This window comes from Dermacentor andersoni, chromosome 3 (genome assembly GCF_023375885.2).
Source record: "Dermacentor andersoni chromosome 3, qqDerAnde1_hic_scaffold, whole genome shotgun sequence".
Taxonomy (NCBI): Eukaryota; Metazoa; Arthropoda; class Arachnida; order Ixodida; family Ixodidae; genus Dermacentor; species Dermacentor andersoni.
Genome location: NC_092816.1, coordinates 121,750,477 through 121,765,853, shown reverse-complemented (window position 1 = coordinate 121,765,853; position 15,377 = coordinate 121,750,477). Strand labels below are relative to the sequence as shown.

The window sequence follows — 15,377 nt, the reverse complement described above, 5'->3', positions numbered from 1 at the left end:
GTCCGAGTGAGTACGCGAGTGACGTGTGTAGATTGTGCGCGAAGGAGAGAGCCACCGCGGCTCACATCCTTTGGGACTGTAGCGCAAATCCTCGAGAAGCCAGCGAGAAGACAACGATCCCGCCGCAGCTAGAGGCTGCAGCGAGGAGCAATGATAAAGAAACACAACTCAAGGCCGTCCAGCAGGTCTTGGCAGCTCTAGAGAGGCAGCGACTGCGCGAAACCGAGAAGGGGGGCAGCACCCCCAGGAAGGGGGCGCCGGCCCTCTGGGACATCCAGGAGCACAACGCACGAGACTGATATAGTGGCCGCGTCGCGGGAAAAGCTTGTCCTCCCTGCGTGGAGGGAGCCTAACCGATTCTGCAGGCATTTTCAATAAAGTTGTTCTCTCTCTCTATCTCATGACGTAGAGGACTGGCTGTCATCGTACAACCGAGTGAGTGCCCACAACAAATGATCTGAAGCTGACAAGCTTGGCTACGTACCATTCTACCTTTCCGGGGTCGCCCATCATTGGCTCCGCAACCATGAGGCTGACTTTTCCACTTGGACAGCATTCCGAACGACACCTCAAGAAGACTTCGGTCGCCCTGCTGTGCGCAAACTTCGGGCTGAACAACAGCTTCGGTGTCGTGCCCAACAAACGGCCGAAACCTTTACGAGCTACATTGAAGATGTAGTTGACATTTGCCGGCGTATCAACCCAGATATGTCCGAAGATGACAAGGTCAAGAACATCTTGAAAGGCATATAAGATGACGCCTTCCAAATGCTTTTGGCAAAAAATCCTCAGTTGGCCAACGACCTCATAACGCTTTGCCAAAGCTATGAGGGATTACGCAAACAACAGCATTCTACGCGCCCAGCTCTTGCTCCGGACGTCGCGCTTTCAGCCCTGAGTGATGGTGTCAGTGCTCCTCCTGGGAGTTCAGCAATCTTCGACCAAATCAAGCAATTTCCACGAGAAGCAGTGGCAAGCCAACTTTCTGTTATACCAGTCAGTCCAGCGTCAGAATCGCCCTTGTCTCCAGATCTCCGTCAGGTAATACAAGAACAAGTAGCTAACGTGGTACCACTTGCTCATCAACCGCCTCCTACGCCGGTTCCACTTACGTACGCTGCTGTTTTCGCGAATCCAAGGCCTCCGTCTGCAGCTATTCAATCCAGACTTACCAGCGCCTTTCCCTCACCTCCGCAAGCAGCTGCAACATATGCACCTACGAGTAGCTACTGGCCACCACACCAGCCCGTGTGCACACCTCGCCAATATTTCAATCAGTCTCCACGCGCTCTTCTCAATCCATGGCGCACCCATTACAACCGGCCTATCTGTTATTCGTGCGGCCTACCTGGGCACGTAGCACGGCTTTGCCGCCGGCGCGGATGGTATCCTTCGGATTCTCCGAGGGTACAAAGCAACGGTTTCGACTCTCCGTCCCCTTTCACTACTGCCGCTCAGCCCATCGAAGCTTCGCCTCCTGCTTCCCGAACCTTCAATACCCGTCGGTCTCCGTCTCCCCGTCAGCGTTCTCTGTCACCGCTTATCCGTCGCCCTGAAGCCGGAGGCAAGAATTGTGATTTAAGCGAACTCCTCAAGACCTCATTTATTTCCTGCGAACGTCCTTGAACGTTATGCAGAAGACATTGCCGTTCATGGCTTCGTAGACACGGGAGCAGCGACATCAGTGATTGCGGAGCAGCTTCGTCTACCTTAGAAAACTCGCTACGCCATATCGTGCCATTTGATTACGTGCAGCAAGCGCGGCGCCGATTGAACCCTTAGGGAAGTGTACCGTGCGTGTTGTTATAAGCGGCACTTTATACCATATTGAGTTCGTTGTTCTGCCTCGCTGCTCCGATGCCATGATTTTAGGATGGGCCTTTCTGTCCTCTCACCATGCCGTTATAGATTGTGCCCGTGCTGAACTCGCGCTGTCGCCATTCGGTACCAACGTTCTTGAAGATACTGATGACGCTTCCTGTCGTGTGTTTGTCACCGCCGACACCGCGATTCCTCCATACTCTGCCGCACTTGTACCCGTTTCCTAATTTGGGTTTTCCGACTCCACAGTTCTTTTCACGCCATCTAAGTTTGTTGTTCGCCGTCATTCCATTTTCTTCTTGCTTCATTTTGCCCTTCTTGCGATTCGACAAGGTTCCAGCACACTTTATGTATCGAACCTGTTTCCGTGTCCTGCTAGCCTGCTCCACAATGAGTGTCTTGGTTATGCTGACGAAATCGAACCAAGCTTCCTTTACGATGTGCCTGACGACCAGGCTTCTCCTCCGGTTTACGCTCTGGCCTTTCAAGCTTCTCCTCCCACGCCGCCGTGTGACCCAACATTTTCTTGGTGTATTCAGCTCAACCTCACTTCAGGTCAGCACACCCAGATCGTCGATCTCCTTGACCGCTTTCGCACGTCATTCAACCTACAACAATCTCGCTTAGGTCGTACTTCCACTGTTGTCCATCACATTGACACCGGCAACCATGCACCACAGGCCGTATCCTGTATCCGCCAAAGAGCGTAGCGTCATCCCTGAGCAAGTTGGAGACATGCTTCAACGCGACATCGTACAACCCTCGCACAGGCCCTGTGCTTCTCCTGTAGTGCTGGTCAAAAAGAAAGATGGCGCAATTCGCTTTTGCGTGGACTACAGGCGACTCAATAAGATCACCCACGAGGACGTTTATCCACCACCCCGTATTGACGACGCGCTAAACTGCCTCCAAGGCGCCGAATTCTTCTCATCTTTAGACTTACGATCCGGGTACTGGCAAGTGCCAGTGACTGAGTCAGACCGTACAAAAACGGCCTTCATCACAACTGTCGGTTTATTTGAATTGACCGTGATGCCATTTCGCCTATGTAACGCGCCTCCCACATTTCAAAGAACGATTGACAACATCTTGCGCGGCCTCAAATGGCAGATATGCCTGTGTTATCTGGACGACATCGTTATCTTTTCACCGGGCTTTCCTTCCCGCTTACTTCGACTTGAACGCGTCCTCAAGTGCATCGCCGATGCTGGCCTCCAGCTTAACTTGAAAAAGTGTCGCTTAGCTCCCCACAGCTGGTCATCCTCGGCCATGTCGCGTCGAAAGGTGTACTCCCTGATCCGGCGAAACTGCAAGCTGTTGCCCAGCTTCCGCGACCAACGACCTTGAAAGAGCTGCGCAACTTCATTGGGTTAGCGTCATATTTCCACTGTTTCACCCGCAATTTCGCCGCCATAATAGTACCTCTGACTCAGCTTCTTCGTGGTGACCACACCCTTTCGAGCTGGTCGCCGGACTGCGATGCATTGCATTGATTGGATTGCATCACAAAGCTGCGTCGTCTCTTGACGTCACCACAAATCATGCGCCATTTCGACCCAAGCGCTCCAACTGAAATACCCATGGATGCCAGTGGCGTCGGCCTTGGTGCCGTTCTCGCTCAGAGAAAGGCTGACTTTGATTAGTAGCTGGCTTCGATTAGTAGGCCATCGCTTTCGCCAGTCGTACATTCACTATACCTTAATCGAACTACTCTGTAACAGAAAAAGAACGTCTGGCTATAACTTGAGCCGTAACCAAATTCCGTTCGTATCTTTATGGCCGCCCATTTGACCTCATAACTGATCACCATTCGCTGTTCTGGCTGTCGTCTTTAACATAACCATCTGGTCCTCTTGCTCGATGGGCCCTTCGACTGCAGGAGTACGACATTCGAGTGCTGTACCGTTCTGGCCGAAAACACTCGGATGCGGATGACTTGTCTCGTTCGCCACTAACAGACGAGGTTAGATCCCCGAAGACCTCATTGTCCAAGACTTCCCTTGCTGTCACGGACATTCTTCTGGAGCAGAAGAAACACCCATAGATTGTGTCCATGCTGATCGAGCTTCTTGTCCAGCCCATCGACACCCACTACCAATCGCGCATTACCTCGCCAAGCACATCACTTCTCTATTCGCGACGGGCTCTTGTACTGTCGTAACTACCTCCCGGACGGCCGCAAATGGTTGCTTGTCATCCCTCGGCATCTGCGTTCGGATATTTATGCAGCGTTCCACGACGACTGCCAGTGCGCGCATTCAGGTGTACTGAAGACATACGCGCGTCTCCGCCTTCGTTACTACTGGCAGGGGATGTATCGATTAATCCGTCATTATGTCCGCTCCTGTCTTGTTTGCCAACACCGCGAAGATCCCCCTTTCGTTCAACCGCGCCATTGCAGCCTTTCCCTTGCCCAGCACGTGCTTTTGATCGAGTATGCATCGAAATTTATGGACCTGTGCCAACCACATCGGACGGCAATCGCTGGGTAATCGTGGCCATCGACCATCTTACGCGCTATGCGGAAACTTGCCCTTTGTCCAGCGCTTCTGCACGTGACGTCCACTAGACCTTTGCCACGGAGCTCCCAGGAAATTACTCAGTGACAGAGGCCGCGTCTTACTCTCCGACGTCATCGAGGCTCTCCTCAAAGAATGCCGCATCATTCATCGCACCACAACTGCATATCATCCGCAAACTAATGGCATGACCGAGCCATTTCATCGCACTCTTGGTGACATGCTGGCCATGTGCGTTGCATCCGACCAAAGCAAACGGGACCATGTTCTACCATTTCTTACCTACGCTTACAATACCGCCCCGCAGACCACCACGGGATTTTCGCCCATCTTTCTCCTGCACGGTCGCGAACCTTTTTCGAATATGCATACTATCCTTCCTTACCGCCCTGACACTACGGAAACCACTACCTTATACGAAGCTGCTCCACACTCAGAAGAGTGTCGCAAGCTATCCCGTATATTTATGTCAGAAGACCAGCAACGCCAGAAGCACCGTCGAGAAACTTCCCATGCTCCTGTATCCTATACTACTGGCTCCCTAGTGTTTCAAGGAGGAGTGAAGTTTATTCTTCTTTTCAAGGAAAATAGGGGACCTGAACAAAAGGCGGTAAGGCCTGACGAGGCCCCGGTACCCAAACAGTTGGCAGTAATAATATAAAGGCAAAGAAAATGTATATAAAAGGCACGACAAATGTCGAAACAACGCTACAATGCGCACAGTGAAACTTAATTAGGGAAAAAGACAAACATGTGCAAGGTAATACGCAAGCACTCAAACTTATACACGTACACATAGAATGCATACATGACCGGTGAATTAAGACACGAAAAAATGCAACTACAACACTTGTCCGCAATAAAGATAGAGAGAAACATATGTATAAACTAACGGTAGATACATTTTTTTTTACGTTTGAATTTCCGCTTCAATCAAACGTCGTTTCGTGTTTTTCTTCAACACATTTTCAGATAAAAGGAAATCATCAGTAAAGATAAATTTGTTGAGTGCGCTAGGTACTTGAAAATTCAGCTTTTATTAACCATAATTCGTGCGCGTTCGCGAAACTCGTAGTTTTACCTCACGAAGGTTGTAAATTATAGTAACAGAGTAAAGATAACAGAGTAAAGATGGTTTCGATGAATGTATTGCAACAGCCTTAGATAATACACTTGGTCAACTTGAAGTATACTATGTTCAACAAACAAGGGTTGTGTACGTAATTTATGTGGTGCGCCGTAATAGCCCTCAATAGCACGTAAGGCTCTTTTTTTTTTTTGTAGCAGCAGTATTTTATGGTAATTTACATTCACGGGTCACCAATCGCAGCAGGCTAGCCTGTTCGAAGTCAAAACACATTGATCACTTTCATGCGCATGTCAGGCGCCTTCATCGGAGTGGTCATTCCCGCTGATGTTGCAATGTCCTGGAAGCCACTGAAGGATTATGTTGTATCCCTTGTCATGACTGCGACGATATGCCTGTTGAATTTCTGAGGACAGTAGTGCCTTGGGTGCGTGGCGCATTGGGATATGTATGCACTGAAGGGCTGGCTTGGAGTCGCAAAACACAGACTATTGTTGCGGTGGTTCATAATTCATGAAATCAAGTGCAGCAAGGAGTGCAGCAGGCTCTGCAGCCGTCGATGTGGTCACACATAAAATTCTTCCCTTGATTCCTTCAGATTTTGCCTGAATGATGACCGTAGCGGCAAAGCTGTTGATTTTTACCGAACCATCTGCGTAAACATATTGCCGCAATCTGGGCCGCTACAACCTAACACTATTCCAAACTTTTCTATTCCAATTCTCCAATCAGCCCACCGCGATTGGTCATAAACTTTTTTGGACCACCCCCACTTCACCTGTCTGTCGCGCGACGTCACGAAAACCGCGATATCTCCCCATCTGATATGATGTGTACACACTGATTATGCATAATTTGACCGAACAAAACAAAGACAGTTATTTCTGATTCGACGCCTTTTTGCCATTAGCCCTCGGCTATTGGTCAAAAGCTTTCGGGCTGCACCCTCTTCACCTGCCTATCATGCGACGTCACGAAACCGCAAGAACTTACCACGTCAAAGTGACGCGTATGCGTTAAAGATTCATTAATATGCCCAACAAAACTGAATTTTCTTCTGAATAGCCGCAGGCTACCCCATTCCGAAAGGAATAAAAGATGGCTGCCGCCGATCGCTCCGGCACTGGCTACTCGCCTCTACCGGAGAGTAGGGGTTTATTTGCGTGTAATAAAACTTTTTGCGTGGGCATGTAACGTTTTCCAGAACTTTCGGCACGTTTACGACCTCGTTCTGCCAACTCGTCTTTGCTGAGGATCCGTTTTAGCGTCATTCTCAAGCTTCCGTTGCATGCCGGCGCGATTGTCGACGAGCCACCGCAAGCTAAGTAAGGAAAAGCGGAACAATCGCAGACGCCGGCATCACCCTCTTGATCCGGTTATCGATTTTCAGTACAGTGGCTCGGCCCCATCGAATCCCTCTCCACTTGATTATGCTCCTCGCCTCTTGTGAGCCAATTAGATAAGACAAGCCGCTAAGCGCAGGCAATGTTATTCGTTTTTGAAGCAAACAAAAGTGACCTCTTATGAAGGAGGGGAGCGTTTGATTGGTTTGTTCAGGAAACCCTGCGGGTGACCGCCCGATGCTTGCGTCGGCGGTTACGCAAATTTTACGTCAGGAGATAGGAATAAACCATATTGGAATATTTTTACGTTATACGGCCCCTGTGCGCGATATAAATGTGTTCCAAACTTGCTTGCTTTAATGTTTGCGATTGCGCTCCGGCTGTCTTTTTGATGTCCGGAATCGTCAATTGTACTTTCGGTAAAATGGTAAATTTTATGAACTCGCTTTAGTGCATTGTGCTCCCCTTGGCCATTCATTGTATAGTGTTCAGTTGAAAGCTCGAAAGTTGACGGCCATACGAAAGTTGCAAAAGTTAGGTGAACGCGTAGGATCTAAAGCCGGGCACAATGAATAAGTTGTAATACCTAGTAAATGTATGTTGCCAAAAAACTTATTGCAGGCTTCAGCTCTTCCAAAAACATATTCTGCGGAACGAATGTCTCAGCGTAACTTTGCGGGACCGAAACGCTTTCTTTCCAATAGTGCACGCTTAATTTATATGCGTATAGCAGCACGCCAGGATAAATTGGCGGAACATCAGTTCCCTTAATGACTGTAAACTGTTCTCGGTTATAACACCATGAGCCGAATCATAAGCCTAACTCTTTCGATGAGTTCATCCACGCTCGTGAACACGCTGCGAAATTTCTGTATTGTAGATACGACTTTTGCAGCACTGGGCTTATCCGTGCAGAAGAACGCTATCATCTGCGTAAGCTAAAGCTTTTACCGCACTACCTAGTATGTTAAGCCATGGATGCAACTCGCCCGAATTACGCTTAAGCGTAGTGGTTCCAGGTGGGCGGAATTTGAGGCCGGTCCATTAAATCAACATACATATCATCCGTACATTTCAATATTCTTACGGTACCACTCAGCAGTTTGCGATGCTCTCATTTTCTCTTCTCCATCATGCCAATGTTGTCTCCGTTCAGCATAAGGTGTTAGGCTTATTTATAGGCAAGCGTGAGTTTCTCCACGTTTTGCATAATATATATATATATATATATATATATATATATATATATATATATATATATATATATATATATATATATATATATATAAAAGTTTGTGTATACAACTGTGCAATACCGCATGCGCTGGAACACTGCCGTGGTTCGCTGCCGCGATAAGCAAGCTCGCTTATGAGCGTCAAGAAATCCATGAAACCGCCACGTGTATGTTGCTGTTCAGAAGGCATTTCTGTCCAATCCCAGGCGGCTGGAATCAGCAGAATTTGTAGGAAGCTGAAATAGGCGGAACGCCGTCTAGTTAGAACTCGGCGCCTATATGCTGGCGCGACGAGAACGCAAGCAACGCTTCTATTAAAATAACACACAAAATAAACCTGTCGCTCTTTAACTTCACCTATCGCTTTCGCATTCGGCCGAATGCCGTGCTGATTAAATATCTCCACCAGGAAATTGAAAACTCTGTCAAACAGGTGCCGGACTTCTTGTCGCAGTAACACATGTGCACAAGCTCCGCGCGCTCCGGTAGCTGTGGAAATAACTGTGGGCTATTGTAAAATCAATGAAAGATTCTGGTGCAAAGGTTGCGCTCGTTTACGATAAAGTCAGAATCAACGGAGAATTGTTTCAGTGGGATGAAGAAAAGAACCGCCGGGTATCTGTAAAGGCACAGACAAGTGCGAGTAAAAGCAAAAAAAACAATCAGCAAGGAATTGGACCAAACCTACGCCCCCGGCCGCCCCAAAAACGAAACAAATAACCTTTGCATACGTAAATGCGCGTAGTATCCTGAATAAGCTTGACGCACTAGAGTCTCGTCTTATAAGCCTAGAGCCTGACTTCATGGCGATTGAGGAAACGTGGCTTACAGATGACATACAGGACACATAAATAGCCCCACCCGACTATATGATTGTGCGCAAAGACAGATTAACGCGATGGGGAGGAGTGGCTTTACTAATAAATCAAAAAATTCCTTTCACTGTCTTACCAGAAGTCGAGAATGCCGAAGCACTTTTTTGCAAATTGAGTTTTGGCGCGACCACTATCAGTGTCGGTTGTGTTTACCGTAGCCCTTCGACAGATGAACGCGCAATGACATAATTATATTAGTATACAGAACTTCATGTACGAAAAGCCCTGCTGATATTTCTTGGGGATTTCAACCTTCCAGATATCGACTGGCCAACCATGTGTTATCGCTCCTTTGTTCAAAAATTGTTTTGGTATTATGCATAGTTTAGACTTGTCACAAGTTGTCAACGAGCCCACGCATGTTCAAGGCAAATGCATCCAATATTCTTTACCTCATCTTTCTGAGCACTAACTTTTTGATCGATAAAACTAACTTAGCAGTGCTAGATGGAATATCAGATCACAAATTAACATTATGCACTACTCCCATTCAGGCCACAACAAATCATTCTATTTCAAAAACTACTTATCTAGACTTTACAAAAGCTGATGACTCAAGCATAGTTAATTACTTAATTTTTGAGTATCAGTCATTTGAAGAACTCGCTAATTATTCAGACAATGATATAGAAGCATTATGGGAAAGATTTAAAGCCATTGTATCCCACTCCATCAATATACATATACCAACAAAAACCAAACGAATAAATAGAAATAACCCATGGATAACACGTGATGTCATTCATGCGAAGCGCAAAGTGAAGCGACTAAGGAAATTGCTCAAAACAAAAAAAAATCCTCAACATAAACGTAAACTCACGTGTGCCATCAATGAAATGAAAGCAAAGATTAGTACAGCGAAAGCACATTACTTTTCAGTTACGCTTCCTAACTTTTTAAAACATTCCCCTGGAAAATTATGGAAGTATCTTAGCCCCAAAAAACAAAGCAACACTCTCAATTCTCAGGAACAAAATTTAAATTTTGCCAATTCCTTAAATACCAACTTCCAGTCTGTGTTCACTGCTTACGATGGTCGCATTCCGGAGGTGAATCGCTACAATCAGAGACTGCCAGACATGCCAACGATAACTGATTCAGGAGTGCTCAACTTATTACTATCAATAGACACAGAAAAAGGAAACAGCCCGGACAACATTCCCAAGACTTTTCTTCAAAGATATGCCGAACTCAACGCGACATATCTACATATAATATTTAACAAATCCTTATCAACATGTAGCCTTGCAAAAGAATGGAAAATAGCGAAAGTAATCGCCGTTCATAAAGCAGGAAGCACAAGTGCTGTCGGTAATTAGAGACCAATATCGCTAACGTCCTTAGTAGGAAAATCATTACAGCATAACATACTAAAGCATATCACGAACTATCTAGAGCAAGCACAAATATTATCGGATATCCAACATGGTTTCCGGCGGAGACTTTCAACCATAACCTAATTACTTGAATTAACGCATGACTTATCCCAAAGCATTGATAATAAAAAACAAGTTGACTTAATAGCATTAGATTTTCCGAAGGCCTTTGATAGAGTAACCCGTCAAAAACTTTAGGCAACGGTTCTATTGTCAATTGGATGGAAGATTACTTAACCAACCGGTTTCAGTATGTTGTTAACAATTAAATTTCTTCCATTGCAACAGTTACATCGGGGGTGACCCAAGGGTGCGTTCTTGCTCCCACTTTATTCCTTATTTTTATTAATGATTTGCCCTCTAACATCGAAATTAATATTAAACTTTCTGCCGACGACTGCATTCTTCATAATGAAATTAATTCTATGAATGATCTCCTTGATATAAACAGTGCCCTTCATGATGTGATGTGGTGTAAAAAGTGGCAGATGGAACTGAACTTTAAAAAAAAAGTGCATTTTTATCTATAACCCACAAAATACATAGGTCGGAGTTCGAATAGACTATCGATAGCATACAACTCACCCGAGTTCATGAGCATAAATGTCTTGGCTTGATCATTTCACATGACCTAAGATGGGAATCGCATGTTAACAGTATAACACTATCTGCTTTAAAACGGCTGTTCTTCCTCAGAAGAAGACTTCGAGCTGCGCCACCGGAAATTAAACTGCTATCATACAACGGATTTATTCGCCCAGTTCTCGAATATGGTAACACAATTTGGTTTCCTTATACACAAGAGCTTATTAACAAACTGGAAGGAGTGCAGCCAAAGGCAATTAGATTCATCTTTAAGAAATACAAGAATAGTGGTTCACCTACCCAACTGCTAAAACAAGCTTGTATTCCTACTCTGCGAAAACGCGCCAAACTAGCAAGACTAAAATTATTGTTCCAATTAACACACTATGCATTACGAATAAATATTTCTTTGTATATACCCCTAGATGACACCAGACCTTCCTGCCATAAGCATTCTCTCACTTAAAGAATACGCATTTCGCCTTACTGTTTTAGATATTCGTTGTTTCCTCTTGCAATAAGAGAATGGAATAGTCTGGATCCCTCCATAACGACTAACACATCGTTGCCGAAATTTGTAACCGATGTAGAAGAACTGTTGCGCAATAATTAGGTTATGCTAGCCGGAAATAACACGCCACTCACGTCGTTGTATAATATAAAATCTGTATAAGCACTGTATTTGCCTATGCAATTTCATCCCTTTTGCCAAATGCACTGTATCATTCTTGTTTTATTTCCTGCCATATGTGTATATCTGCTTCGTGTCCTTTGCAAATATCCTTGTTGAGATTATGTAAACCTGTTTTTATCGCTATTTGTGCGTATATAATAAATGCCCAACCTGTAAAAATCCCACTGGGATTGACAGTGTCTGCAATAAATAAAACAAATTAATAAAAAAAGCGATACAGAGGGGGTGCTTACACCCTTTCTGCCTTATTTCTTTATGTGGAACTCTTTCAATCTGACGCGCGTCGTCGTGTCGGCACTCTTACCGATAATCTTTGTCTCTCCCAATCGAGCCTCTCAACCTCTACATTTAATTACGTGCGCGAAGAAATGTGCGTACTGGTCCTTTAAATCACTTAAATTTCGGGCATGTTCCCCCAAGCGTTCATTAATGCAGCGGCCGGTTTGGCCGACCTAAACCTTTCCACACTTCAAGAGAATGACGTAGACCATACCTGTGGAACACTTTACGAATGGCTTGTCATGTTTTAACTGATAACCTCTGTTTATTTAGAGTTGCAAATGCGTGGGCATAACTGTGCCAGCTTGTTGGGTACCGAAAAAACAATGGACACCTCTATCCTGTTGGCGATCTTCTTGAGATTGTGCGAACTCTTGTGCAGGTACGGCACAACCAAAGGCTTGTCGGTGTTCCGATGGTCATCTTTTCTTCGTGTTCCTAGATTTAGCTTTTTGAAGGAGGGTCTCAGACACAGAAATCAACACGTTTGTTGGGACTACTTCCCTCGAGCAAAAAAGCATTTGTTACCATATGATTCAGCGCATTCCAAAACTAAAAATAGCTATATCGTCGCGCTGTTTGGAAACGTCTCTTCAAAAATCGTGTCCGAACCTAATGCAGAAAATTTTGAAAATCAGGCCAGCCGACTTTTGGCAGCGGGGTTCCCCTATTTGGTCTTGATTGCTGTGTATAATATAATATTCTACTATAGTATACTATAATACTATAATAACTAATATTCTACTATATACTATGCTATGCTACTAATACAGCCTAATATTCCCGCTCGTTCGTCTTCCGCAGAAGCACCTGGGAAGGCACTGTGTTCCGAAGGCGCGCATAGAGGAAGTCGTGCAACAGATGTGCGACTCGGGCCCCTACCACCTGACCGCCAACAATTGCCAAAAGTGGGTCAAGGAGCTGCTAGGTCGGCTGGACATACAGATGCCCTCGGACGAGCACGACGCCCAAGCCGTGGTCGATGGGGTCGTCCCGCCGGCCGTCGGCGCCTCGCTGATTGGCGGCGGGATAGCATTCTCGTCCTGAGCCGCCGGGAGCTAGAACGCCCCTGGCCAGCAGATCGCGGAGGTGGCTAGTGTCTCGTCGGCATACTGCTTGGACTTTTTAATCGGAAAGAAAAATCACGGCATGAAATTATAGGCGTACACATAAGCTGATGAAATCGCTTGTCCACGGATATAGGCCCAATTTTGGCGCCATGTGGCCATGATACGCCGCAAGACTAAGCAAGATCACAGAAAAAAAAATAAAAAAAAAAGAATCGCTGTGCAAACGTCAATGCAAGCTGGGGTAGATTTTAAAAATTGGTAGAGGGATTTATAATCATACGTGTGACATTGTACCGTGATGAAAAAGAAAGTGAATATAATTGGTATCTGATAAGTATGCAGAGAAGATATATTGTTTTTAAATATCGGTGTGCCTGCCTCGTTCTTGGAAAAAAATTGCTTCAGGTCTGATGTTTACTTTAGGAATTCAGCTTTTGTCCTCAGGACATTTTGGCTCTGTGTACGAGAAGTAGATATTGCTGTATGATTGGAGCACTGACTACGCTTCGAGGACTACTGACGTGATATTTTCAAAAAGTAATTTATTTTTCGTTATATGAACGTTCTGGACTTCTACACTATTGAAAAAATATTGAGAAGCTTCAGAGCGCCGTAAACACCATATTATTGCAGCTTTTTCTACAAAGTTTCGGTTTCGTTTCGCGGGAGGATACTGTGCTGTGACGCCATGACGCGATCACGTGGGAGCAGGACATCGCGATGTTTTGACACTCGCTGCGTTTCGCTCGGTCGCCTCGCATGATGGTACTCATGGTGAGTGCCGATGTGGGCAGCATAGCTACGGCCGAGCACCTGAGGACAAAACTATACCGGAGCAAATATGAGTCACAGGATGCGGCACGTGGGTCCTGCAAAAAAGAACCCGGAAAGGGATATTCACCCAGCAAGACCCGTAGGGAAGGCACAGCTTCCAGAAGAGTTCGGATTCAATAAAGATGGAAGAATTAACTGGTCAGCAGTCGAGATAAGTCGTTCAGAGCATGATGTTTATTAAGACGTTTAAAGTATTGGTGGGGAAGAAGACAGGAAAGAGACTGCATAGATACGGAGTCATGGCAACCGTGGTTAACTGGACAGTACAGTGACAGAAGTTTTAAATGCGAAAAGTTAAAATCGAGATCAGATAGGCAATAGGCTACATGGTGAGAGATGTAGTAAAACCTGATTAAATGAAGCAGGCTTGGTGACTTTTTGTTCCGCCCTTTCAAAGCGGATGCCAGTTAACATCACCATCATCACTGCGAAACGTACCCATGTGAGAGGACGTTTTCCCAAATGAGGTACGTGTAAGGTCCCGATATGTTTAGGGTCAACACACAAATGCTAAAAATTAAAACTAAAATGTGCGTCCACAAGTGTTTGTAAGATACGGTGAAACACACTTCGTGCAAAGCCTACACGTGGACATTACTATTAGCACTGTTTCCTCGTTTGTTTAAAAGGGTAAGTACGGAGAACCAAGTTAACAAAGATTTATTTATTTATTTATTTATTTATTTATTTATTTATTTATTTATTACAAATACCTACAGCGCCCGAGTTGAGCTTATCATGGGGGGGGGGGGGGGTTAATTACAAACATAAAGGTCAAAAATTGAACTTCACAAAAAACAGCATGATATTAGTTATGGTATTAAAATACAATCATCGTAGTTAGAGACCCAGACAACACATTCTAAACCTAGCACATTTGTTGTTGCTGTTTATGTGGGTTGTTTATAAAGTGCTAAGGATACCCCCCAACGAGGATCTGTATAAATATATTTATCGCGTGATTTGTGAGCATGTTGTCATCGGTTTGCCAATGTTTATAATAATGACCTAATAGTTGTAGTGATTTCTGAAACGGCAACACAGTGGAGCCCTGAGATTCTCAGGAAATTCGTGTTCCAGTCCCGCGCTGCTGATGCCCATTGTATGAAGCACGACAGCCATTGAGCTGTGTAGTGAAGTGGTGGTAAGAAACTATGCCGAGCGTGGTTCAGGCGGCCAACTGAATGTTCGTAATATGTCGCTTAAAACAGGAATCAGAGTGGGATAAGGACGGAAATGAAACTCCAAGAAACAGGCCTGTCTAATGTTTTTTTTTCTTCTTACATGGAGCACTTGATAGCGAAAATTAGGGCGGAACGTGAATAAAAACCCTAATTCTGACATGTTTTCATGTTCTTATATTCAGAAAATTCGTACAGTGTATCGGCGCAACAAACATATTGCTGTAAAAAGCAGCTTTAGGAAGTTCAAGTAAAATAATCACGTCGAACGAACTTATAGTAAATTTGCCTTGAAAAATGGTCGATTTCACAATTTTTCTCTAAATACTATTGGCTCTAAGCATTTCTTATAACTGAAATGGCCAATGAGCACCATTACATGTATGTTGAAGACAAACCTTACTAGGTTCTGCAGGCGAAATTGTGCAGCTATACACATCGAAATAACTGACATTGAAAACATATTTAGCGGCAGCGA

The 15,377-nt window shown here is 45.1% G+C and overlaps 1 protein-coding gene across 2 annotated transcripts in view; it reads left to right on the top strand.

The window, feature by feature from the left end:
• LOC129386532 (uncharacterized) overlaps positions 1-15,061 on the top strand; it is a 72,879-nt gene extending 57,818 nt beyond the window's left edge. For both annotated transcript variants that reach the window (XM_072287287.1, XM_072287286.1), the window contains exon 2: positions 12,619-15,061. In XM_072287287.1, coding sequence (XP_072143388.1) covers positions 12,619-12,861 — 243 coding nt within the window. In that variant the 3' untranslated portion in view covers positions 12,862-15,061. The remainder of the gene's footprint in view (positions 1-12,618) is intronic.
• The last annotated feature ends 316 nt before the right edge of the window (positions 15,062-15,377 follow it).